This window comes from Papio anubis, chromosome 5 (assembly GCF_008728515.1).
Source record: "Papio anubis isolate 15944 chromosome 5, Panubis1.0, whole genome shotgun sequence".
Lineage (NCBI taxonomy): Eukaryota > Metazoa > Chordata > Mammalia > Primates > Cercopithecidae > Papio > Papio anubis.
In genome coordinates this window covers 133568114-133595618 of record NC_044980.1, presented here as the reverse complement: position 1 = coordinate 133595618, position 27505 = coordinate 133568114, and the positions used below count along the sequence as shown (strand labels likewise).

General features: G+C 39.1%; 1 protein-coding gene across 14 annotated transcripts in view; it reads right to left on the bottom strand.

Annotated features, from left to right (window-relative positions):
- LOC103885453 (protocadherin alpha-C2) overlaps positions 1-27505 on the bottom strand; it is a 216067-nt gene that overhangs the window by 67038 nt on the left and 121524 nt on the right. The window contains exon 1 of one of the 14 annotated variants that reach the window (XM_017959952.3): positions 12515-16693. The exons of the other annotated variants lie outside the window; for them this stretch is intronic. Within the exon in view, the coding sequence (XP_017815441.2) occupies positions 12515-14947 (2433 nt within the window). The 5' untranslated portion in view covers positions 14948-16693. Of the gene's footprint in view, positions 1-12514; positions 16694-27505 lie in introns of those variants that run through there. 14 annotated transcript variants of the gene reach the window in all.

The following is a 27505-nucleotide window of genomic DNA, read 5'->3' as shown; positions in this document are numbered from 1 at the left end:
TTAGACTGGACTTTCATTCTCTCAGACCTTTTAATGTGTTCCACAATATTTTGACCTTGTCCTTTTTTTTCACACTTTATATATTGTTCATAGATAGTTTTATCCATACTCCAGCTGCAACGATTTTCCTTATGCAGATGAATCAAAATCTATATTTAGAATTCAGCCCCACTCAGATCAACAAATTCAACTATTGTCTATGTCTATTTACATAACATTTTGCATACTGAACTCAACATTTCCATGAACCTTGATAGCATCTATTTATTATTTTACTGTATCTCCCATATTTAGCCTTATCAATTCTATTTATATCATATTAAAGCCCTTGCCTCTAGTCTGAATTTAAATATCCATAATTTCTTACCTATGTATTTTAATAATCTCCTTTCCTCTACTCTCATCCTGTCCAATGGATACTACACAATATTGCTAATAATGTCTTCCCAAAATTTAATTCTTTCTTTTTTTTTTTTTTTGTGAGACAGAGTCTCACTCTGTCTCCCATGCTGGAGTGCAGTGGCGTGATCTTGGCTCACTACAGCCTCCACCTCCAGGGTTCAAGTGATTCTCCTGCCTCAGCCTCCAGAGTAGCTGGGACTACAGGCACCCACCACCATGCCTGGCTAATTTTTGTATTTTTTAGTAGAGGTGGGGTTTCACCATGTTGGCCAGGCTGTTCTTGAACTCCTGACCTCAAATGATCCACCCACCTCAGCCTCCCAAAGTGCTGGGATTACGTGAGCCACCACACTCAGCCCCAAAATTTAATTCTGATAACAGAATGTTTACATTTTAAAGTCTTTAAATCTTTTTCAATTTTTTTTTCTTCATGCGTAGTCTTAGAGATAACTTTTAGGAAAAAAGTTATCATGCTAAAGTAAAGTAATCATCTTACTGGAATTTTTATTGACACAGGGCCAAATCCAACTAGTTTGTGGAAAACATGCCTCTGTAATATTCTACATAAAAATACATTATGTCATCTCATTTACACAAGATTTTAAAATATTTTTCAACAAAGTTTCATACTTTTACTTCATATTTCTCATTAAAGTTATTCCTAAAAATGTTGTGCTTATTGATTTTCTGAATGAGATCTCTTTTGCCATTTTTTTTTTACAATTGGCAAATATAAACACTATAATTATACATGACATCCTATATAGGAAGATTTTTCTGCCTCAACCCCCCCCCCAACTATACTGAGTTAGTTGCTTCCCTCTGAGTTTCCTAGATAGCATGTATTTATTTCAGTTGTAGCTTGAATTTGATTGTATTATAATTGATAGTTTACTTGTTTATTGTTAGATATCTCTTTTTTTTTTTTGGAAACAGAGTCTCATCTGTCACCCAGGCTGGAGTGCAGTGATGCAATCTCCATTAACTGCAACCTCCACCTCCCCCTGGTTCAAGTGATTCTTGTGCCTCGACCTCCCAAGTAGCTAGGATTTCAGGCATGAGCCACCATGCCCAGCCTTAGATATCTTTTAATGAAATGGATATCTTATTTGCCTACACATTTTAAATATCTTATGCTCAAAAATGTATTTTATATAAAATATCTGGAATAGAGAAATAAGGAAACTGTTTTAGGTCAAGTAAAGTCACAAATATCCCCTTTAATAAAGTTTGATTATGTGAATGTTTTAGGTAAATGCATGTGCTCTCTTGGCTCAATTAGTAAATATTTCATAATAGACCAGGTTTATGAATTATTTTTTCCCAAAATTAATAATAAGAGATATAAATCCCTTATCAAGGTTTAAGGAAAGTAAAGATACTATTGATTTCAAAACAAAAGTAATTCAAATATTTTAAGGTATACATAAAAGCATTTCAATATTATTTAGATGCTAGTCACTGGTTATAGAACTCTGTGATAGGGAATATCAGGCAATGGCAGCCTAAATTATTTACAGCAGTCATCCTACTGAAATCAACTAAATATTCTTGGATAAAATATTAAAACAAATATCTTAAAAGCACTGAAAATCTGACAAGATAATGGGGAACTGCTAGGACAAATTGTGGAGGAAACCTAAGCCCAAAGAGGTAAACAGAATATTGAACTTGACATAAACTTGGACATAAATTGTAGGAAGACAGAAATTAAGAATCAGGATGGGCTGGGAACCATGGCTCATGACTGTAATTCCAGCACTTCGGGAGGCTGAGGCGAGTGGATCACGAGGTCAGGAGTTTAAGACCAGCCTGGCCAAGATGGTGAAACCCCGTCTCTACTAAAAATACAAAAAATTAGCCAGGCGTGGTGGTGGGCACCGGTAATCCCAGCTACTCTGGAGGCTGAGGCAGAGAATTGCTTGAACCCGGAAGGCGGAGGTTGCAGTGAGCCAAGATCGTGCCACTGCACTCCAGCCTAGGTGACAGAGCGAGACTTCATCTGAAAAGAAAAGAAAAGAAATAAAGAAAAGAAAAGAAGGAAGGAAGGAAGAAAAAGAAGCAGGATATTCAAGATGGGGAGTCTTATGGGATCTCCAAACTACATTAAGCTGGAACTCCAAAGGACTAATCTTTCCAGGTAATGGTATGTGAAAACTAAACCCACCTACTCTCCAGCCCAGGAAACTGCTGGGGAATTTGACGTGGCACCAAAAAGGCCAGAAGGAAAATAGGAAAGGAAAATATAATCCTATAAACTTGTAGCTAGATACTAGATATCCTGCATATTTTTAGCTGAAAATATGTAGTCTAAGTAGCCAAGGAGCTTCAAGTCTTGAACTTGATTTAAAGTGGTTTACAAGCAGTAGTATTTACTCACTGGAAAATGTATAAAAATCTATCATGAAGAAAGGCACTTCCATCCAAGATCTCAAGATACCCTGACAAATATCATTTTCAGGATATGGACCATCACAAGTCAAATAAAGGTTGGCACACAGAACATGGAGCTGTCCAGCTGAAACAGCACACAGCAGATACACACTTGCAGACTTCAGACACTGGAATTATCAGATGAAGATTTAATATATTTAAATAAATAAATGACAAGCTTAAGAATATTTGCAGGAGCCAGGCGCAGCGGCTCATGCCTAAAATCTCAACACTTTGGGAGCCAAGGCAGGAGAATCACTTGATCCCAGGAATTTGAGATTGCAGTGAGCTATGATCATGCCTGAGCGATGGAGCAAGACTTGTTTTGAAAAAAAAAAATTGCAGGGAACAGAAACCTATAAAAGATATCATGGCAGACTTGATCAGTAATAATTATAATTTTTAAAATGAAAAACACAATAACCAAAATTAACAACTCAAGGAATACTTTTAATAGCATGTTGGACACACAAAAAGACAAAACTAGTAAAATTGGAAGAAAGACAGTAAGTTACTGATAAAGCAGCATAATGAGACAACAGTGGAATCCAGAAGATAATGAGGTGGTAACTTTAATGTACCAAAATGAAATAAATGCCAATCTTGAATTTTACACCCAGGGAAAAGTATCTATCAAGAATGACATTTCAGGCAAACAAAAACTGTAATAGTTTATCACTAGCAGAAATAGAGTTAAATAATACATAATGCTAAAAGTTTCAGTTTAGCAGAAAGATATCACATATTCACATTTGGTTAAGAATCTAATAAAATAAAATAGCCTTAAAACATATGACACAAAAAATTGACAAAATCCAAGGAAAAAAATTCACTATTCATAGTGGAACACTTTAACATAATTTTCTCAGTAACTGATAAAATAAGCAAACGAAAAGAATAAAAAAGAATGCAGAATATTTGAACAACACAACTAGCAAAGCTGACCTAATGGACATACACAGAACACTACAACAAGCAATGTCGGAATACTGCTTTTTCTTGAATATGCAGAACATTTATAGAAATTGACCATTCACACCCTGAAGTACTATATAATGACAATGAATGATATACAGCTACATACAACAATATAAATGTATCTCACAGATGATAATGTTCAGCAACACACACACATACATACAAGTTGGTTATTCCTATTATTCAAGTTTTCAGTACCCTGATTGATTTTCTTTTGTTTCCTTGTTCTATCTGTTTCTGAGCAAGGTATGTTAAAATTTTCCATTTTGATTAACCAAACTAATACAATGAGAAATAGAGGCTCTTTATAATTCTATAACTATTAATATTATAGACACTGAATTTATAATTTAAAAGATTTTCATGAAGAGAATTCTAGGCCTATAAATTTCACTCTTAATTTTTTAAATGCTTATGGAAGGAAAAATACTGATCGACACAAACTTGCTATGATCTGAATGTTTGTGTGTCCCCTCTTCCTCTGCAATCATAAGTTGAAATGTTAACCCCTAAGTTTATGATATTAGGAGGTAGGGCTTTTGTGGAGATGACTAGACCATGAGGGCACAGCTCTCACAAAAGAGGTTCCAGAGAGCTACCTTGCTCCTTCCAGAAGGGGAAGACACAGCAAGAAGATGATATTCTGTTTTATGAACCAGGGAGTAGGCCATCACCAGACACAAATGTGCCAGGGCCTTGATCATCAACTTCCCAGCTTCCAGAATTGTGAAAAATAAATTTCTATTGTTTTTAAGCCACCCAGTTTATGGTATTTTGACATAGCAGCCCAAATGGACTAAGACAAACTCTTCCTAATAAGTGAAATAAAAGTAACACTTCTCAACTTACTATATAAAGCCAGGATAGCCTTGATGCCAAACTCTGACAAGAGCATTGTGAGAATGGAAAGTTAAAAGCCGATTTATTGTGCATGCGAGTGTGTGTGTGTGTTGCTTTTTAACGTTTATTTTAGGTTCAGGGGTACATATGCAGGTTTGTTACAACGAAAACTCGTGTCACAGGGGTTTGTGGTACAGATTATTTCATCATCCGGGTACTAAGTCTAGTACCCAGTAACTATGTTTTTAAAAATAATTATTTTTTCTGTAGAAACAAATTTCTATTATAAACATATATTTTAAAAATTGTAAACAAAATGTTAGGAAACTAAGTCCAATGATATAAAGAAGGATTATACATCACAAGCAACCTGAGTTTATTCCAAGAATGCAAGATTGGTTTATCATTAACAAATCAACCAATGTAATGCATGGTATCAATAAAATAAAAGGATAAAAATCCATATTATCCATTCAATAACAGAAAATGTGTGATAAATTCAATGCCTATTCATGATTTTTAAAAAACATAGTAAATTAAAAAACAAAGGGAACTTAATAAATCTGATAAAAGATTTATGCAAATAAACCCAATCAAACAATGTATTTAATATTAAATATTTAAAAACTTCCTCTCTGAGACCAGGAATTAGACAAGATTATCCATTAACATTACTTCTATTCAATATTATACTGAATTTCATAGGCAATGCCAGAAAGCAAGAAAACTATATGATTAGAAAGTTTTTAAAAGACCCGGCATGGTGGCCTACGACTGTAATCCCAGCACTTTGGGAGGCTGATGTGGGAGGATTGCTTGAGTCCAGGAGTTCGAGACTAGTCTGGGCAATGTAGTGAGACCCTACCTCTATTTTTTAAAAAATAGAGAGAAGGAAAAAAATACAATAATAAAACTAACAATATTTGGGGATAGCATGACAGTATATGTAGAAAACCTAAAATATAGAAATAGGAGATTTTACAATTTAGCAAGGACATTGTATACAAAGTTAACATAAAATCAGTATTATTTCAATATACTTACAACAAAAACCAATTATCAAATTAAACTTCTTTTTTTTTTTAGATGGAGTATCATTCTGTTGTCCAGGCTGAAGTGCAGTGGCGTGATCCCAGCTCACTGCAACCTCTGCCTCTCAGTTTCAAGCAATTCTCCTGCCTCAGCATCCTGAGTAGCTGGGATTACAGGCTTGTGCCAACATGTCCAGCTAATTTTTGAATTATAAAATTAAAGTTTTAAAATAGCATTAAAATATCAGCTATCTAATAATAGTTGTGCAATACCTCTACATACACATACACACACATAAACATTAAGATAAAATAATAAAATAAATGGAAGAATATACCTTGTTAATGGGTTGTCTGTCTCAATATTGTCAATATGTTAACAAGCCTCATATTTTTATAGATTCAATAAAGATCAAAATAAAATATTTTCAATATACCCCATATTTTCTACAGATTCAATATAGTGCCAATTAAAATCAGAGCAGGGTTTTTTTTTTTTAATAGAAACTGAGAAGCTGAATCTACAATTTATACAGAAATGCAAAGAGCCAAAAATAGCTGAGTTAATCTTGAAGCAGAAGAACAAAGTGAGAGAACTTACACAGTTATATATCAGTACAAGTGAAAAGCTACTACATTTAACACAGAATGGTATTGGCACAAGAATAGACAAGTTGCCCAGTGACAGAATCGAGAGTCCAGAAACAGAACAAATATATAAAGTCACGTGGCTTATGACAAAGGTAGCACTGCAGAGTAGAAGTGAGAAAAGGATGGTCTTTTTATTCAATAGTGCTGTGTATAGACAATCTAACTGGATTTACACATGGAAAATATAAATCTTGACTTCTACATTGCACTGTATTCAAAAACAATTTCAGGTAATTTAATATCTAAATGTGCAAGTTAAAACAAGAAAGCTTCTAGAACTACAGCGACCACTAAACAGATGTGGTTATTTAAGCTTAAATTAAATAAAATTAGTAACATTAAAAATTGAGTAGCCCAGTTTCACTAGCCACATTTCAAGTACTTGGTAGCTACACATTCCATATATGCAGACAGAGAAAATTTATAACATGTCAAAAAGTTCTATTGGTTAGCAATGTTATAGAAGAAAACACAGGAATGTATCTTCACGACTATTTTTTTTTTTTTTTTTTGAGATGGAGTCTAGCCTTGTCACCCTGGCTGGAGTGCAGTGGCACGATCTCGGCTCACTGCAAGCTCCGCCTCCCAGGTTCAAGCAATTCTCCTGCCTCAGCCTCCCGAGTAGCTGGGACTACAGAGGCCCGCCATTACACCTGGCTAATTTTTTTTTTGTATTTTTAGTAGAGACGGGGTTTCACCTTGTTAGCCAGGATGGTCTTGATCTCCTGACCTCGTGATCTGCCTGCCTCGGCCTCCCAAAGTGCTGGGACTACAGCCATCAGCCACCTCGCCCAGCCATCTTCATGACTCCAGAGAAGGAGTCAAGGCAGTGGCTCCACGCTGTACTAGTGGTTATTACATTCATGATTGGACATTTGCAGTAAGAAAAATACCAGTAAGAATGCCCTTGGTGAAGCACTGACTATTATTAATTTTGATAAATCTCCACAATTAAGTACAAATCTTTTAAATATTTTGTGTGAGGAAATAGAAATGAAAAGTATGTTTAAAGTTCTTCTGTTGTACACTTAAGTATAAACATATAAGGAAGGAAATTAATAAAATATGAAAATTAATAAAATAGAAAGCAAATATACAAGAAAGAGAACCCAAACACCAAAGTTAGCCTTGGAAAGACTAACATCATTAATAAACTACTTCCAAGTCTAGTCAAGAAAAATGAGAGGTGACACACCCGGATTGAAAAGGGAAACATCACTACAGATCCTGCAGATGTGAAAAAAAGCCACAACAGGACATTATAAACAACTTTATGCCAAAATATTCAAAAGTACAGATAAAACTAACATACATCTGAAAAAATGAAATGTACAGGAATGAAATAAGAGCAATAAAAATACAAAGAAATTTGATCTCAATTAAAATTTTAGGTACAGAGAGCTTCACTAGTGAATTCTACCGAATATTTAAGAATGCTGTATCACCAGTCTCAGCAAACGTGTCCAAGGAATAGAAAAAAAAATGTAAGAGAGATAGAGCAACAGAGATAGAGACAAGATTTCCAGCTTGATTAACAGGGCCAGCCTAACCTTGATACCAAACACTAATAAGAAAAGAAAAAGACAAATCAACCTAAAAATCCACTATTAAGAACTCTTAATTGGTTGTTTTTATTTTATATGAACATTATTTTGAGTTTAAACAAAACAGCTGTAATCTTTGCTTAACAATTCTAAAGAATAACCATCATGTGTTTGAATTCAGAGTACATTTTGAAGGTATGTCATTAGAGCGCCCCTATGAACACAGAATATCTGTAGATGATAACCAGATGGCTCTAGGAACAGCCAAGGAATTTGGGATGGGTTAGAAATAAAGTGTTTATCTTTCTCTACAGCACAGGAGAATATGAGATTGCATATTTATTTCTAGATTCCAAAACAAGTTCCAAATGAATATATAATAACCTTTGTGTTTATAGTCCTTTCTTTTTCATAAATGCAGTATAAGAGACATGTAATTTATTTATATCCTGAACCATTATCTTACTCCAACATTAAAATTGGGAACAAAATGAGTGGCTAGCTACCTTTATTATTTAGCTTTGCTTCTTAAGAACAACCCTTACCAATAAATTCCTTCCTTCCCATAATACTTTAGTCAGGATCCTAGACTGTAATCCATATTCACTTGAAGTTCTGCCAAATGTTAATATTTCTAATATTCGTATGACACGCATTTGAGCATTGTAAAAACCTTTCAGCAATTTAGTCCACCTTCATTCCAACCTAGCTAAGTGAATTTAGTTGTTGAAATATTATTGTTTCCCTCAACTGAAAATATTGAAGACAACAAAAGTCAATAGGTCACTAACATTATGAGACACATTGTCAATACTTTCCCACTTATATGTTTCCAAGGTATTGTTTTTCTCTTATGTCCACTCAAATTATGTTCTTTTTCTTTCCTTTTTCCTGGTTTGAGGGTCTGCATTATACAAAACTATTGTGTTGTCTACATGAGTTTTTAAATTTGAATATATTTCATATGTCATGCAAACATGCAAACTTCCTTAGTTTCATCATTCTAAAGTTTCGGGGCTTTTTTTTTTTTTTTTTTTGGACGGAGTCTGGCTCTGCCGCCCAGGCTGGAGGTGCGGTGGCGTGATCTCGGCTCATTGCAAGCTCCACCTCCCGGGTTCACGCCATTCTCCTGGCTCAGCCTCCCGAGTAGCTGGGACTACAGGCGCCCGCCACCACACCCGGCTAATTTTTTTTTTTTTTTTTTTTTTTTTTGGTAGAGACGGGGTTTCACCTTGTTAGCCAGGATGGTCTCTATCTCCTGACCTCGTGATCCGCCTGCCTCGGCCTCCCAAAGTGCTGAGATTACAGGCGTGAGCCACAGCGCCCGGCCTCATCATTCTAAAGTTTTTAAAAGTATGGTTATCAGCTTCAAAGTCAAAATAGATACACAAAACATCTAATTACCCTATGGGAGAGTCTACTTGTGGAATGTATGTTAAATAAAGCACCTTGAATGCCATAAACATTCTACTACTGTTAACAAATGACATTGCAAAGAGGAGATACCCTATTTCCTATATACCCTGGCAAAAAAGAAGATGCTTTAATTACAGGTGAACAATACACCAATATAACATTGGTATGTTCAAACTATGCATAACTTTCATGTGGAAATTTAATAAGGCCAGTTGTACTGTAAGTATTTCATGCATTTTTGCTACATTAATATATTTATACCTTTAAAAATTATCAATGCAATCAGTTTTTAATAAGTAGAAATTTATATCTCAGAGGTACCATCTTACATACCATTCTAAAAAATTTAAATTGCCCATCAAGAATGTTAACAGAAAAAGATGGACATGAAGTACACAATGTCTAGTTGTTATACAGTCAGTGGATCAATTTTGTTTATATCTTAAATATTATCAATTGGAAATATAGAGATAAAAACCATGTTTTCCTGAATTTCTTAAACTGATCATTTTACATAGTATTACAAGCTATGTTAATATATACTGTAAACTTACTGTAAACTAAAATGAAAGAACTTAGAATTTGAACAAAATATAAACACATATGCATCAACATGATTCTATAAGACTCAGATACACATTATAATCATTGTTAAATATCATGCTTTTCAAATGATTTGAAATAAAATGAAAGCAATAAATATTTTATTTCTAGAATTCTGTTGTTATTAAGGCATTCAGGATACTATGACAAGAATTCTTTTCTAAAGAATTAAGATCAGATCAATAGGTAATTGAACAGGAGGAAGTAAATAACAAATGCCTTTGTGAATTACAAATACCCCATATTTATAGAAGTTATTTTATTCATGTTTTTATGAATCATACTTCATTTATTTAGAAGGAAATATCCAGCCCACAACAATTATTAGCAGACCAATGAGCTACCTAAAAAGCAAAATATCAACAATGATGGAAAAAGATTGTTCAACTGAATGAATGGGATGGTACAATATTCCGGCACATATGAACAGTATATCTCTATTATTTTGTTAATCATATAAGTTTAAAAATTTGGTTTGAAAGTTTTTTTTCCTCTGTTATTTCCTATACTTTTCCTTTTAAATCGCTAATTTTCCTTCTAACTTCTAGATTAATCGGCCTTCCTATCGCTTACTTATATTTCCTTTCTAGTCTAGTCAAAATGTGTTTCTAAAAAAAATTCCTCACTCCCAAACTTTATAGCCATTACTGGTATTCTCATCTCTTTTTGTTACAGAAAGCAATGAAATAAAAGAAATAAATAGTGAAATTTCTTGGTAGAAAAAATGTTCACATATTAAGTGCTCTGATACCTGAAATATTAGCATTGTAGCACACCAATTTTCTTCCCTAAAATTAACTGAGATTCTATTAAATAGTATCCACTGCAAATTTCACAATGTAATGATGTGCACACCTATTAATTCCTTTGTCATCTATAGAACTGGACTCATACTTAGTCCTAGACACGGCATTGAAGTTTTTCATGCTAGCTCTAGAACCGGAAAATTCCTCTGTTATGTTATTAGTGTATATCATGAGGAAGAAAATAATCATTGAAACAGTACATTTGAAAGTGACCTTTAAACTATTAACCACATATACACATCTAAAGTAGAAAAGTAAGTTAAAGTTTTTCCCTCTGTGTTGAACAGTGTTACCATCCAATTCATATACGCACATATTTATTCAGTCAGTCAGCATTTACTAAGCATATTTTATATGCTGGATTCTATTATATCGTGGAAATATTAAGTATGGAAAATTTTAACATATGTAAATTTATTTTATTTGCAGCTGCCATCATTACTTGAGGAAAAATAACTTACAAGCCACTTTTCCCCCTATTGCCTAGAGTAGTAAAACAAGGAATGCTTCATTTTCCTCCCTTAATTTCTACACACCTCCTTCTTTTGCATCTAGGATTTCTATGAGAAGTCAAAAGGTAATAATGTAGAATTGCTTCAAAATGTTATCCTAACAGCACTCAAGAAGTTTGAGGGCCAGCTGCAGTGGCTCATGCCTATAACCCCAGCACTTTGAGAGGCTTAGGTGGGAGGATCACTTGAGGCTAGGAGTTTGAGACCAGCCTAGGCAGCATAGTGAGACCCTTGTCTCAAAAAAAAAAAAAAGTTTTGAAATGCCAAGGGCCACTAACAGATAAATTGAAGTATTTGAATCACTTAACTTTTATTAGATACATTACTCTCAAATATGATATTTACTTATTTGTTAAATGTATTTGTCCTCTAAAATAAAAGAAATTAAATTCAAGTTGAATGGACTTTGGATGGTAAGTGCACCTTTGAACACATAAATATTTCTGACATAAAAATTACTCATCTTTCCTCTTTGTAAAATATTATCAATAGAAACACAAAACAAAAGGTTGTCAAGTTCTATATCCAACAATATGATCTCCTATCAGTATAAATAGATGTTATGAGACAGGCTTACAATTTCTGTGTACTTACAAAACACTGCTATGGAGCTATTAGCTATGTTTTAGGGTGCATTCCCAAAGAAGACACCTTCACCAAAATGGTATTCATGAAAAGTATAGGCTAGAGAATACACTGTTTTTTATTAAATGGTGTATCATATTAAAGATCCAACTAAATCTGTGATCTCTATCACAAAGCCTTCTCTGACTTCTTCCTCCCCACTCAGATGTTCTCTTATGTTCCCTTTCTCCCTTCTTTTAACCCCCATTATAATTTATTTTTACATCTTTTGTGGTTATTGTCATCTTTTAATAATGCATTGCAATAGTTTAAGTAAATGTCTCACCTTTCATATTATATTCATATTAAGTAGACTCTTACATATTTTTCATTCTTCAGTTTAAATATTAGAGTGCCTTACATATCTGTTGCTTATAAAATATTTTGGTACTTTATTTTTAATTTTAGACCTTCATGCCATATTACTTTTATTGTTCTTAAATAGGTTTTAATTTTTACCCTTGTTTCTCAAAAATAAACTATAAGTCCCTTGAGGCCTAGGGCAATCTTCTAATACTTCTATACTTTCAGATTTCTTGGCACAGGAAGTGCTAAGAAGGAGTGTTTAATTCAATTGATGAAATGTTGTGAAAGGCTTGTCTAACAAATATTTCAGAACACAGCTAGCAGCCATCTCCTGGTCAAAGGAATCAAATTCCATAAAATTTGCTTACCATGGCATTGACATTAGTGTGATCCCCTTTCCTATTCCGAATCTGAATACAGGATATTGGCAAATTCAGTCCTACCCCAGTGGCAAGATTTCGCAGGTCAGCAGCATTGTACTCCCCACGCAACAGCAAACTGTTATTATCAGAACCAAGTCCCAGAGAGGCCCGATACAGATAAGTCTGAGAAAGTCTCTCAACTGTAGTGACATCTACGGTGGCTGATGTCATGTAAGGATTTGAAACCGTCTTCCTTCCATACCTCAGATCCTCTGTAGAGCAACAGCAGCTCTGAGAGCAACAACCTGGGCTCTGGTGCAACTTGGTACACACGAAGAAAAGTAAGCACCCCAGAAATAAAAAGGAAATACAAGCCAAGGCAATTACTAAATACAAGTTCTGGGCAGAAAGCTGCCCTCCTGGTTCCCAGACATCTTCAAAGTCTGGAAGTAACTGAGGAACAGAGTTACTCAACAGCACACCCAGAGTGACAGAGGAGGAAAGTGGTGGGTCTCCATGGTCCCGAACCACTACCACCACGCTCTGCTTAACTGCATCAGTGGGAAGAACTAAACGAGCAGTACGGAGTTCACCTATATTGGCTGAAATTCTAAAAAGACTAGAGTCAGACGCCCGGGAGATGTGGTAGGAAAGCCAGGCATTAGAACCACTGTCTGCATCCTCTGCTACTACTTTTGTGACCAAGTGTCCAGTCCTGGCAGAGCGGGGCACAATTTCCACAGGGACAGAACCATTTCTGGGCAAGGGAAACAAGATAACTGGATAATTATCATTCCTATCAACCACAAACAAGTTTATAGTCACTGTTGCACTTCTGGGAGGAATGCCACTGTCCCGGCCTTCTACTTGGAAGTGAAACCCCCTGAGCTGCTCAAAGTCAAAGGAAGTTTTGGCAGTGATAGCCCCACTGGATGATTCCACTGCCACCAAGCTAGAGGCTGGTGGCCCTTCAGAGATAACATCCAACAGCTCATAAGAGACAAGGCCATTCTTCCCCAGGTCAGGGTCCTGGGCAAACACTTGGCCTAGAGAGGCCCCAGGGCCATTGTTTTCAGCAACGAAAAGTTCCTGCTGCGGTTGAGGAAAGCTTGGTGTATTGTCATTCACATCAGCAACTGACACAGTGATTGTCCTTCGGGTGCTAAGTGGGGGTGAGCCACTATCTGAGGCTGTGATCAGGACTTGGTATTCACTGATCTGTTCCCGGTCCAGGGGCCCATCAATCAGCAGGCTGTAGTAGTTGTCAAAGGAAGCCGTCAGCTGAAAAGGGCCTCCACTAGACATGCCACAAATGACCCTACCATTAGAACCGAGGTCTTCATCCTTTACATTAAGGAGAGCAATCACTGTGCCAGGAGCAGCGTCCTCCGGTACTGGGTTCCAAAGAGTCATGAAGTCTAGTTCGGGGGCATGATCGTTCACGTCAGTCACCTCCACCAGCAGTTTAGCGGTGCTAGCTAAACCAAAGACACCTTCGTCCCTCGCCTCAATGTATGCCTCCAAGAGCGTTTCCGGCGGACCTAGTGAAGCAGCTACTTGCACCTCTCCACTTTTAGGGTGCACATGAAAGCGGTGTCGCAACTCTGCTTGCGTGCTATTGCTTAGGGAGTATCGGACTTCCCCATTGGACCCTTCATCTGGATCCAAGGCTTGAACTTGGAATAACACAGTCCCATTGGGTGCAGTCTCTGGAACCTTGGTGCGGTATACGGAGCGCTCAAATACAGGCGCGTTGTCATTTGTGTCCACCACTATGATGGTGACTTGTGCGTCTCCTGAGCGGGCAGGTAGCCCGCCGTCCCGAGCTGTAAGCACCAGCAGGTGGGTGGCGCGCTGTTCGCGATCCAGTGCTTTCTCCAACACCAACTCCGGGTATTCGCTGCCGTCAACCCGCGATCCCATGTCGAGGCGAAAGTGCTGACTGGGGCTTAGGCTGTAGCTTAGTATCCCATTGCTTCCCTCGTCGTCATCTTGGGCATTCGGGAGAGTAAAGCGGGCTCCGGGCGTCAGGAACTCGGGGATGTGCAGCTGCACGTCGCCGGCAGGAAAGAGAGGTGAGTTGTCATTGGTGTCCAGGACGTGAACCCGAATCTTGTGCAGCTCCAGCGGGTCCTCGAGCACCACGTCGTAGGTCAAGACGCAGGCAGCTTTGCCCCTGCACAGCCGCTCGCGGTCCGCCGGTTCTCTGACCACCAAGTTGCCGCTGGCTAGGTCCACCCTGAAGTAGAGCTCGCGGTGGCTGGAAAGGAAGCGAAAGTTCCGCGAGGACAGAGCGGCCGCTGGCAGCCTCAAGTCCGCGGCGACATTGCCTACAGCTACGCCCCGCTCCGTCTCCTCCGGCACTGAGTACTCGAGCTGTCCCGCGGCAGCGCCGCAGGAAACCCACAAACATAGAACTGCCACCCCCCAGCCCACCATCCTCCCTCTGGGCGTCCACGTTCCACCAACACGCTATACCAACGGTGACCCAGGACCATGCTCCGGACTCCTGGAGAGCACGAGCCGCGGGGAAGAGCACGCTCCTGCCGGCCGTCACTGCTGCGGGCTAGATACTCAGCGACCGCCGACGTTGCCGTTCCCGAACGCCGGCATTGCCGGGGCTGGCCAGCTGGGAGCAGGGCTTGCTAGGCTGGAGGCTGGGTAGCCGTCTGGGAAAGCGGAACCGGCCGAGTGTTGAGGAGCGCAGCGCCGCCTAGGGGTGCAGAGACGAGGCTGCCCGCCCAGGCGCGAGAGGTGCCCACGTCTCCAGTAGCAGCCGGCTGGGGTCTCGCCCACAGCGCTGGCCGCGGGCGCAGGGCGGAGCCTGGGAGACGCCCCGAGACACTAACTCGTCTCTGCTTAAACGGTGTTTTCTAGGACAACGCCCTGAGGCTGCCTGGATCTTAACCTCCACAACTTCTGCCTGCAGACTGCTGGTAACTGAGGCTGAGCCCCGCTGGGCTCCTCCTGCCACCCTTTGGGAGCCGCGCGTCGGAGCTGGACGCTCTCATCCCTGCGCACCTCTCCCGCGGAGAGGGCGGGACTCCGCGTGGAGCTGCCGGGCGAGAGGCGGGACCGTGAACGTGAGCTACCACACCTTCTAGGCTTAAGGAAACAGGAGCCCCCCAAAACAAGTGCTGCGGGGCTTTCTGCGTTGGATCCTGCTGCGGAGCTTTCCGCGCTGGGTCCTGCTGCGGGTTGAAGTCTGTCCTGCACCCTCTTGTATCCCAGGAGCCGCCAAGAGTGCAATAGAGACGACAAGGAGGGGAAGAAGGTTGGGGAATAGTGTCTGCATCAAACTGCCTCCGGACTCTGGTTTTTCGAGGCAGCGGAGTCAGCGAGCTCAAGGCTGTTTTGCGTGATAGCAGTTTCTCCTTCTCCAAGAGGCTCTATTTGGGAGTGCTTTGCAAACGGCCCTTGACGATCTGGGTGAAAGAGGAGGTTATAAACCAGTCAATACCAATAACTAGAAACTCAAAGACTTGACGACCCGTCCCCAAAGAGGACGTGAGAAGAAGGGGAGGGAAAAGTACTAAGATACTCATCAGAGTTTGACCAGGAAACTACTCTGTACACTTTCTTTCTGTAAATATTTAGAAAACACCATGAGGCGGGATAAGAATAGGCTAGATATCCATCCTTTCTCCAGCCTCGCTTTTTTTTTTCTTATTATACTTTAAGTTCTAGGGTACATGTGCACAACGTGCAGGTTTGTTATATATGTATACGTGTGCCATGTTGGTGTGCTGCACCCATTAACTCGTCACTTACATTAGGTATTTCTCCTCGCTTTTAATTTGGTCTTCTGCATGGATATTGGGACAGTGATCAGTTCTGTGAGAAACATCTCCGAGCCACAACTGATACACCCAAATTCTGCCTAACATCCTACAGCCAGTTCCTTTCCCTAAGAAGGAGGCAAGCCAAAAGGAGACTCACTGACTATTGACTCTTAAGCACTAAATTCCTCATTCAAATCCTTCTCTTAATACAATTGCAATATGTTCAAAGCCCCAATAATGAAAAATTTGGAAGGCAAAACCTGAACACAGATCAAGAATTAAAGTTTCCAGGACATATTTTCTGGTAGAAACCTGCCTAAAAGTATCGATAATTATTGAAGCTGGGTGATGGTGCATTGGGGTCAATTACACAATTCTCTCAACTTTTGTGTATGTTTCGAATTTTTTTCCCTCCCTCCCTCCCTCCCTCTTTCTTGCCTGCCTGCCTGCCTGCCTGCCTTCCTTCCTTCCTTCCTTCCTTCCTTCCTTCCTTCCTTCCTTCCTTCCTTCCGAGATGGGAGTATTGCTTTGTTGTCCAGTCTGGTCTCAAACTCCTGTGCTCAAGCGATCCTTCCATCTCAGCTCAGCCTCCTAAAGTGCTAGGATTACAGACATGAGCCAATGCACTCACTGCATTTTTTTTAACTTTTTTTTTTTTTTTTTTTTTTGGAGACAGGGTCTCGCTCTGTCACCCAGGTTGGAGTGCAGTGGCGCGATCTCGGCTCCCTGCAACGTCCCCCTCCCAGGTTCAAGCGATTCTCTTGCCTCAGCCTCCCAAGTAGCTAGGACTATAGGCGCGCACTACCACGCTTGGCTAATTTTTGTATTTTTATTATAGACGGGGTTTCACCATGTTGCTCAAGCTGGTGTCCAACTCCTGACCTCAAGTGATCCGCCGGCCTCGGCCTCCTAAAGTGTTGGGATTACTGGCGCGAGCCCCGCACCACCTCGCTTGGCATCAGCCTGCATATTTCTACGGGCGCGGTGGCTCAAGCCTGTAATCCCAGCACTTTGGGAGGCCGAGACGGGTGGATCACGAGGTCAGGAGATCGAGACCATCCTGGCTAACACGGTGAAACCCCGTCTCTACTAAAAAATACAAAAAACTAGCCGGGCGAAGTGACGGGTGCCTGTAGTCCCAGCTACTCGGGAGGCTGAGGCAGGAGAATGGCGTGAACCCGAGAGGAGGAGCTTGCAGTGAGCTGAGATCTGGCCACTGCACTCCAGCCTTGGTGACAGAGCAAGACTCCGTCTCAAAAAAAAAAAAAAAAAAAAATTTAAAAATTGCTGATTAAAATGGTGGGGAGAGGGGTAGCTCTGGTATTCTCTTTTTAACATTAAGAGTGGGATTGATAACTCCAGTGTTCCACTAAAAACCAGTTACCTCCCTGAACACACAAACCCATTCCTTATCTCTTCCAGGGAACTAGAAAGGGCACACTGTGATATAAGGCAATGTAAGTAGTAAATGCCCCCTGGCTAGTTTACCTTTTTGAATTAAGAAATCAAAAAAATCATTGACACCAAGTCTCAGATAAAATTAAAGGAGGAAAGATGTCAGCCTATTAGGTAGAGTCAAAAGTACAGACCTCATTAGATCTCACCAAGATGCAAAACAGCCCATAAAAATTGAACTTATTCTTCACCAAATTTCAAAACCAAAACTAATTTTCTGCTTCAGTGCCAGAGATTAGGATTTACATTTCTTCATTTTAAATTAATGCTGCTAAGCAAGCTAACTGCTTTGGAATGAAAGTTTATTCTTTCTGCCTTAAACAAATGAAATACAACTGTAAAGATGTGCCCAACTTTTAGGCCCCTTACTTTTAGGTCTGCAGCCAAGCCTCCAATTATACCAGGTTTAGAAATTCTGAGCAGCATCTAGAGGGATAGTATGTGTGGATACACATTAGGGCATGAGGAAAAAGGAAAAATGCATACAGAGAACAGCATGGGAAATCTTCACAGAAACTCCTCCTTCACACACTTCTCAGATTTTTGGCTTCCCTTTTTCCATTTCTCTATTTAAACTGCCACTGATGTCTATTTTCAGAAGATTCCATTTGTGGAAAGAATGAAGAAAGCATCCACCCAGTAGGATTTGTCCCACCATATGCCTCCTTAACTTTTGGCATAACATTACATTCTTATTCAAGTAAACTGGGATTTGTGAGAAAGCAACATTTAAGAGAGAAGGATATCCCAAAGATAAGGGAGGCTAAAGATTTTTGCCTTTTGGATAAAATGACCAGATAAACATTAAAATTATGAATTAACAAAACTTCTCTTTAGCAGGACTTTTCATTGCTGATATTTCATTTTGTCCTTTTTTTGAGGCAGAATCTCACTTCATCGTCCAGGCTGGAGTGCAGTGGTGTGAAGATGGCTCACTGCAGCCCCTACTTCTCTGGGCTCAGGTGATCCTCCCACCACAGCTTCCCAAGTAGCCAGGATTACAGGCACACACTGCCACATCCAACTAATTTTTAAAAATATTTTGTAAAGACAGAGTCCCACTATGTTGCCCAGGCTAATCTTGAACACCTAGGCCAAGCACCCCCATGCCCAGCTAATTTTTTTTTTACTTTTTGTAGAGATAAGGTCTCACTATGTTGCCCAGCTGGTTTCAAACTCCTGGGCTCAAATGATCCTTTCACCTTAGCCTCCCAAATTGCTGCAGTAGATGTGAGATACTGCATCTGATCAAAAATTTATCTTTCTATAAATTTTTTTTTTGTATTTCACCTTCAAAATGTGACCCTACAAACTTAAAATCATACTCCCATTGGTCAAATAAGTGCTGACATGAGAAGACCTAGCTCTTTTATCCTAAATACTACACATGTAGTAATAGAGTCCAAAACTGCAGTCCAACAACCGTTCTTATGGCCCACCTGTTATCCTTGATATGCCATTGGCTAAAGACAAACTAGACTTCCACTACTGGAAGTAAAAGTCTGAAGTTTATTTGTATCTCAAAATTTTTTCTTGAATGATGTCTTTGGATTTTTTCCCCCTTATCCATGTATTTGGTCTCTTTGAAGACATCTATTAGTAGCATGTTGTACCTCCTTTTTCTGTATTCCAAAGCTATAGCTTTCCCTCCAATTCTTTTAAATTCTTTATTCTTTTCCACTTTTTTTTCTCAACCTTGTCACGTGTTTCTTTTTGTTCTTGACTGTATGGAAGCAGAGGCTGTTCACTTTTTTACTGCTTGCAGTATAGCCATATTTACTGTTTGATGGAATGGCTTATGTGTGCCATAGTTTTAATATATCTTCAACTGATGAAAACTGGCGGCTGCAGGGCAACTTGTCATCCCGACTTTTCCCCTTACCTTGCCACATCCTTAGGTTCAATCTTGAAATAATGGTGCATCTGCTCACTATCAGATTTAGTCCTGCCTTCTCTTCTATTTTGTGTTGACAAATAGGATTATGACAGAGTCCTGCCTTTAGCCTCTGTACCTAGATCTTTTTGTTCCAAAACTAGGAGTCATTGGTTTTGCATCTCAGTGAGAATCACTACTCTAGAAAACACCAATCTACCAGCCCTTTCCAAGATCTCCAGTGAAAGGCATCCTCTCCTAGCATTTTCATATCTTGGTCCAATCTTCATGGCACTTAGTAGCTTATCTTCATGTACATCATGGTTGAGGTTCAAGTGTTTTACAGAGTTTCATCAAAGATGTGACTTTATTTTTTTGTCTGCTGTACTTTTTGTTGTTTTTGATGAGTTTCATGGAGGATAAGAGACATTTAAATATGCATTTTCTTTTATCTATATTTGGTAGAAATACCACTTTTTGCTTAGTGGGATTTCTACACTTTGAAGGTATGTGGGAAAGTTACAATCTTTATACTTATTTTTTAAACTAATCATTTTATTGAACTCTTTTTTAGGTCTATATTGGTTCTCTGGGATTTTACAAGTGTAAAATTATATTGACTGTAAGTTTTATCATGTAACATATATTTATCCTCCTTTCTAAAATCATATATATACTGTATATATACACGGATATCTATAAATATATATGTATAGATATTCACATATATATCGTATCTTGTGTTATCTAGAACATCCAAGTCAGTATTGAATAGTAGCCAAAAAGTGTCCTGTTATGCTTATAATTTTTATGGGAGTAATTCTTGTGCTTACTGTTTAAAATTGAGGTGGCCAGTGTTTCATGATAACTGTCAAATTTTTATTAAAGTCCCTTAAATAGCTACCATAGTGATGATCTGATGATACGTTTCTTATTACCTTTGAAACCATAATATAGTATGAGCTCTCTTATAACATAGTAGAGCTTTTTTTACAGAATGTTGTATCAGCATATTTTTATTTCAGGTTAGGCACTATCTAATAATCTAATCTCAGGTAGAGTGGTTTGGTAGTGGTGGCAGGCCTCCCTTTTCAGACACTGTTGAGGAAAATTTTTATCTGCAGCACAGAGGAAAATCTAGTGTGAAGGTTTATCAAAACGTAGAAATACGAAACTTGAATGTAGGCAAATATATTATGTGATTGGACCAGACAGATTAGCTCTTAATACAATGACGTTCAGCAAATTTGAGGTTTTTTCAAGTAAGTATAAAAGTCTAGGACTTTTTGATCTGTGGCTTAATATCATTTAGCAAAATTATATTTTTGCTTTATAGTTGTCCATCTATTGTGAAAAAACTGTGCTTTATGTCTGTCAAAAAAAATGCATTAGCTGGGTGTAGTGGTGTGCATCTATTGTCCTAGCCACTTAGGAAACTGAGGCAGGAAAAGTCCCTTGAGCCCAGGAGTTCAAGGTTAGAGTGAGCTATGATTGCCCCACTGCACCCCAGCCTAGACAACATAGCAAGACCCTAATTCTGAAAAAATAAACAAATACAATATTGTACTCTAGTACTACACGTGTAGTGTTTAGAATGAAAGGGCTAGATCACCTACTCTTGGAACTGATTTGATGAACCAAAGTATGACTTTAAGTTCACACCCATAATTCCAGCACTTTGGGAGGCCAAGATGAGTGGATCACTAGGTCAAGAGATAGAGACCAGGCCGGGCGCGGTGGCTCAAGCCTGTAATCCCAGCACTTTGGGAGGCCGAGGCGGGCGGATCACGAGGTCAGGAGATCGAGACCATCCTGGCTAACATGGTGAAACCCCGTCTCTACTAAAAATACAAAAAACTAGCCGGGCGTGGTGGCGGGCGCCTGTAGTCCCAGCTACTCGGAGGCTGAGGCAGGAGAATGGCCTGAACCTGGGAGGCGGAGCTTGCAGTGAGCCGAGATCGCGCCACTGCACTCCAGCCTGGGTGACACAGCGCGAGACTCCGTCTCAAAAAAAAAAAAAAAAAAAAGAGATAGAGACCATCGTGGCCAACATGGTGAAACCCTGTCTCTACTAAAAATATAAAAATTAGCTGGGTGTGGTGGTACGTGCCTGTAGTCCCAGCTACTCAGTAGGCTAAGGCAGGAGAATCGCTTGAACCTGGGAGGTGGGGGTTGCAGTGAGCCAAGATCAGGCTACTGCACTCCAGCCTGGTAGCAGAGCAAGACTCTGTCTCAAAGAAAAAAAAAAAAAAGACAACTTTTCACAACATAGTTAAAAAGCAGGAGGATAAAGTTAAAGTGTAGAACTTTTATTAGTTTTCCTTTTGTGTGTTTGTTTTTGTTTATGCTATCTGTTAAGTTGCCATCAATTTAAAATAATGGGTCATAAGATAAGTCATAAACCTCATGTAACCTCAAATCAAAAAACATACAATGGATACACAAAAAACAAAAAGCAAGAAATTAAATCATACCACCAGAGAAAATTATTTTCATGAAAAAGAAGATGAGAAGAAAAAAAGAAGGGAGAGATGACCATGAAACCACAAGAAAACAAGTTACAAAATGGCAGGAGTAAGTTCCTACTTAAATGAAAATACTGAATGTAAATGGACTAAACCCTCCAATAAAAAGACATAAAGTGACTGAATGGATGAAAAGACATGACCCAATGATCTGTTGCCCACAAGAAATACGTCACCTATGAAGATACACGTAGACTGGAAAATAAAGGGTTGGGAAAAGATATTCCTTGCTAATGGAAACAAAACAGGAGCAGGAGTAACTACACTTATAATAGATAAAATAGATCTCAAGACAAAAACTGTAAGAAGAGACAAAGAAGGTCTTTGTATAATGATAATGGGGTCAACTCAGCAAGAGAATACAATGATTATAAATATATATGCACCCACCATTGGAGCACCCAGATACAAAAAGGAAATAGTATTAGAGCTAAAAGAGATAGAGAGATCACAATACAATAATAGGTGGAGACTTCAACACCCCACTTTCAATATTGGACAGAACTCATAGACAAAAACTCAGCAAAGAAACTTCAGACTTGATCTGCACTATAGAATAAATTGACCTAATAGATATTTATGGAACATTTCATCCAACAGCTGCAGAATACACATTCTTCTCCTCAGCACATGAATCATTCTCAAGGATAGACCATACGCTATCCACAATACAAGTCCTAAAACATTTTTTTAATGATATCATATCAAGAATCTTCTCTGACCACAATGAAGTAAAATTAGAAATAAAAAATAGGAATTTTGGAAACTATACAAACACATGGAAATTAAACAATATGCTCCTGAATGACCAGTGGGTCAATAAAGAAATTTAAAAGGAAATTGAAAATTTGATTCAAACAAATGATAATGGAAACACAACATACCAAAACCTATGGGATACAGTGAAAGCAGTACTATTAGAGGGAAATTTATAGCTGTAATTGCCTACATTGGAAAAGAACGAAAACCTCAATTAAATAACCTAACTGTATATCCTAGAGAACTAGAAAAGCAAGAGCAAACTGAATCCAAAATTAGTAGAGAAAATAATAAAGATCGAAGCAGAAACATTTGAAATGATGAAAATACAAGAGATCAACAAAACAAAGTCAATCTTTTGAAGAGATAAATAAAATTGACAAACTTTTAAACAGACTAATGAAGAAAAAAAGAGAGAAGACCCAAATAAATAAAATCAGAGCTGAAAAATGAGCCATTACAATGGATTCTGCAGAAATTCAAAGGATCATTAGTGGCTATGATGAGCCACTATATGCCAATATATTTAAAAATCTAGAGGAAATGGATAAATTCTTAGACACATACAACTTACCAAGGTTGAACTATAAAGAAATTAAAACCTAACCAGACCAATAACAAGTAATTAGATCAAAATTGTAACAAAAATCTCCCAGCAAAGTAAAGCCTGGGAGCCACTGGCTTCACTGCCAAATTCTACCAAACATTTAAAGAAGAACTAGTACCACCCTACTCAAACTATTCCAAAAAGTAGAGGAGGGGTTAACTTCCAGACTAATTCTATGAGGCCAGTATTATCCTGATGCCAAACAACGACACATCAAAATAAAATAAAACTGCAGGCCAATATATCTGGCATATTGATGCAAAAGTCCTCAACAAAATACTAGCAAACTGAATTCAACAATACAGTTAAAAGATCACTTATTATGACCAAGTGGGATTTATCCCAGGGATATGAGGATGATTCGGCATACACAAATCAATTAATATGATACATCATATCAATAGAATGAAGACCAAAAACCATATATCATTTCAATTGATGCTGAAAAAACATTTGATAAAATTCAAAATCCTATCATGATAAAAGCCCTCAAGAAAATTGGCATAGAAGGGACATGCCTCAAAGTAATAAAAACCATCTATGACAAACCCACAGCCAACATCATACTGAATGGGGAAAAGTTGAAAGCATTCCCCCTGAGACCTGGAATAAGTCAAGGATGTCCATTTTCACCACTTCTATTCAACATAGACACTGAAAGTCCCAGTCAGAGAAATCAGACAAGAGGAAGAAATAAAGGGCATCCAAATTGGAAAAGAGGAAGTTAAACTGTTGCTGTTCACGGACAATATGATCATGTACTTTGAAAACCCTAAAGACTCATCCAAAAAGCTCCTAGAGCTGATAAATGAATTCAGTAAAGTTCCAGGATACAAAATCAATGCACACAAATCAGTAACACTGCTATACATCAACAATAACCAAGCTTAGAATCAAATTAAGAACTCAATCTCTTTTACAACAGCTGCAAAAAAAACCCCAAAATACTTAGTGTGATGGTAATACTGACTGTCAACTTGATTGGGTTACAGGATGCAAAGTATTGTTCCTGGGTGTATCTGTGAGGGTGCTATCAAAGGAGATTAACATTTGAGTCAGTGGACTGGGAAGGGCAGATCCACCCTCAATCTGGGTGGGCACAATCTAATTAGCTGCCAGCGCAGCCAGAGTAAAAACAGGCAGAAGAACGTGGAGAGATTGGACTGACTTAGCCTCCCAGCCTACATCTTTCTCCTGTGCTGAATGCTTCCTGCCCTTAAACATTGAACTCCAAGTTCTTCAGCTTTGGGACTTGGATTAGCTTGCTTGTGCCTCAGCTTGCAGATGGCCTATTGTGGGACCTTGTGATCATGTGAGTTAACATTCCTTAATAAACTCCCCTTTATATATACATCTATCCTATTAGTTCTGTCCCTCTAGAGAGCCCTGACTAATACAGATTTTGGTCCCAGCAGTGGTTCTAGAGGAACAGAATATTAAGGATGGAGTTCTTTCATTGGTTTTGGGGTTTCTGGAGTTGGCTGCTTAATATGATTAGACCCAAAAATGCTAAGGACTGTACTTCTAATAGTATGGAGAATACCGATAGTCCTTGGCATGAACTGTTTACAGAGTTATGTAAAATAAATTCATCTGATGCTCCTGATTCACCGCTCATGAGAGGCAAGTTTAGTAACTCTATAGATAATACTTTTGACCATATGTGGGGAACCAAGGAACATAATGAAGTTGGTTGGTTGCTCCTAAGTTCACTGGACAAAGTGAGGTAAGAAAATGATGTACTTAGGGATTCTAATTCCTGGCTTCAGAAGCAGATACTGAGCCTCAAATCTGCTAAGATTTCCCTGAGTGAGAGTCTTATCTCCCGTAGAGAAAGAGCTAAAATTGCGGGAAGTCAGACACAAGTTCTTATACCAGTGGCTGACCTGAAATGAACGGTGCATGCACAGCCTTGCCAGGTGTCCACTGTTGAAGTGGGGATATTGATTGGAAAAGAATGGGACCCTGAAATTTGGAATGGGGACATGTGAAAGGACCCTGATGAAGCTGGGGACACTGAGATTGTAAATTCTGATGAACCTTTTTTTTGCCAGAAGAAACTGTTTTCTCATCCCCAGTAGTGGCAACATGCCCTCCCCAACTCACACTGCTATCACCCTTTTCACTGATGTCTGAGGAGATAAATCCTGCACTGCCTGAGGCAACAGTGATGGCCTCCCCTGAGGCGGTTGCCAGGCAAGATAATGTTGATTCTTCTCAGGACCCACCCCCTACCACCACTGTTTGCTTCTAGACCTATAACTAGACTAAAGTCCCAGGAGGGCCCTAGGGGTGAGGCTCAGAGTGTGACCCACGAGGAGGTGTGCTACACTCAAAAAGAACTGCTTGAGCTTTCTAATTTATATAAGCAAAAATCTGGAGGACAGGCATAGGAATGGATATTAAGGGTGTGGGATAATGGTGGAAGGAATATAGATCTAAGGCATTGGATCAGGCTGAATTTATTGATTTGGGCAGATTAAGCAGGGATTCTGCATTTAATGTTGCAGCTCGGGGAGTTAAAAAATGTTCTAATAATTTATGTGCTTGGTTAGCTGAAATATGGATTAAAAGATGGCCCACTGTGAGAAAGCTGGAAATGCCCGATCTCCCTTGGTTTAATGTAGAGGAAGGGATCCAAAGGTTTAGGAAGATTGGGATGGTGGAGTGGATTAGTCACTTTAGACCTACTCATCCCAGCTGGGAGGGTCCAGAAGATATACCCTTAACTAATACTTTGCAAAATAGATTTGTGAGGGGAGCACCTGCATCCTTGAAGAGCTTTGTGATTGCTCTTCTCTGTATACCAAATTTTACAGTAGGAACCACAGTTACTCAACTACAAAATTTAAATGCAATGGGAATAATTGGATCTTGGGGTGGCAGGGGCCACTCAGCTGTCAAAGGCAAGGTGAACGTAACTATCATAATGGACAGCAGAGGCAAAAGAGCAATCAGAATAGTCTGACTCATGTAGATCTCTGGCATCAGTTATTAATCATGTGTTCCTAGAAGTGAAAATGATAGGAAGCCTACTGAGTTTTTATTTAATTTATATAAGCAGAAAACTTCCAGGTCAAGTGGACAAAAGACTAATTTGAATTATAAAAACAGAGAATCACAGCCCCTCAATCAATTTCCAGACTTAAACCAGTTTACAGACCTAGAATCCCTTGAATGAAGGGGAGGCTGGGTCCCCTTGAGGAAGGACCCCACTACACTGACAACAATTTATGCTGTTAATCTTTCTCCCATCCTTCCCCATGGAGACCTATGGCTTTTTACCAGAGTAACTGTGTATTGGGAAAAGGGAAATGATTGACATGTCAGGGATTACTGAACACTGTCTCTGAGCTGACGCTGACTCCAGGGGACCCAAAACGTCATTGTGGTCCTCCAGTTAAAGTAAAGGCTTATGGAATTTTAGCTCAAGTCTGACTTACAGTGGGTCCAGTGGGTCCCTGGACTCGTCCTGTGGTCATTTCCCCAGTGCCAGAATGCATAATTGGCATAGGCATACTTAGCAGCTAGCAGAACCCCCACATTGGCCCCCTGACTGGTAGGATGAGGGCTATTATGATGGGAAAGGCCAAATAGGAAGGCCAATTATGGCTGCCTCTACCTAGAAAAATAGTATATCAAAAACAATGTCACATCCCTGGAGGGGTTGCAGAGATTAGTCACCATTAAGGACTCAAAAGCTGCAGGGGTTGTGATTCCCACCACATACCCATTCAGTTCTCCTATTTGGCCTGTGAAGAAGACAGATGGATCTTGGAGAAAGACAGTGGATTATCATAAGCTTAATCAAGCAGTAACTCCAGTCGCAGTTACTGTACCAGATGTGGTTTCATTGCTTTAACAAATTAACACATCTCCTGGTACCTGGTATGCAGCCATTGATTTGGAAAATGCCTTTTTCTCCATTCCTGTCCATAAGGCCCACCAGAAGCAATTTTACTTTGGCTGGCAAGGTCAGCAAAATACCTTTACCAT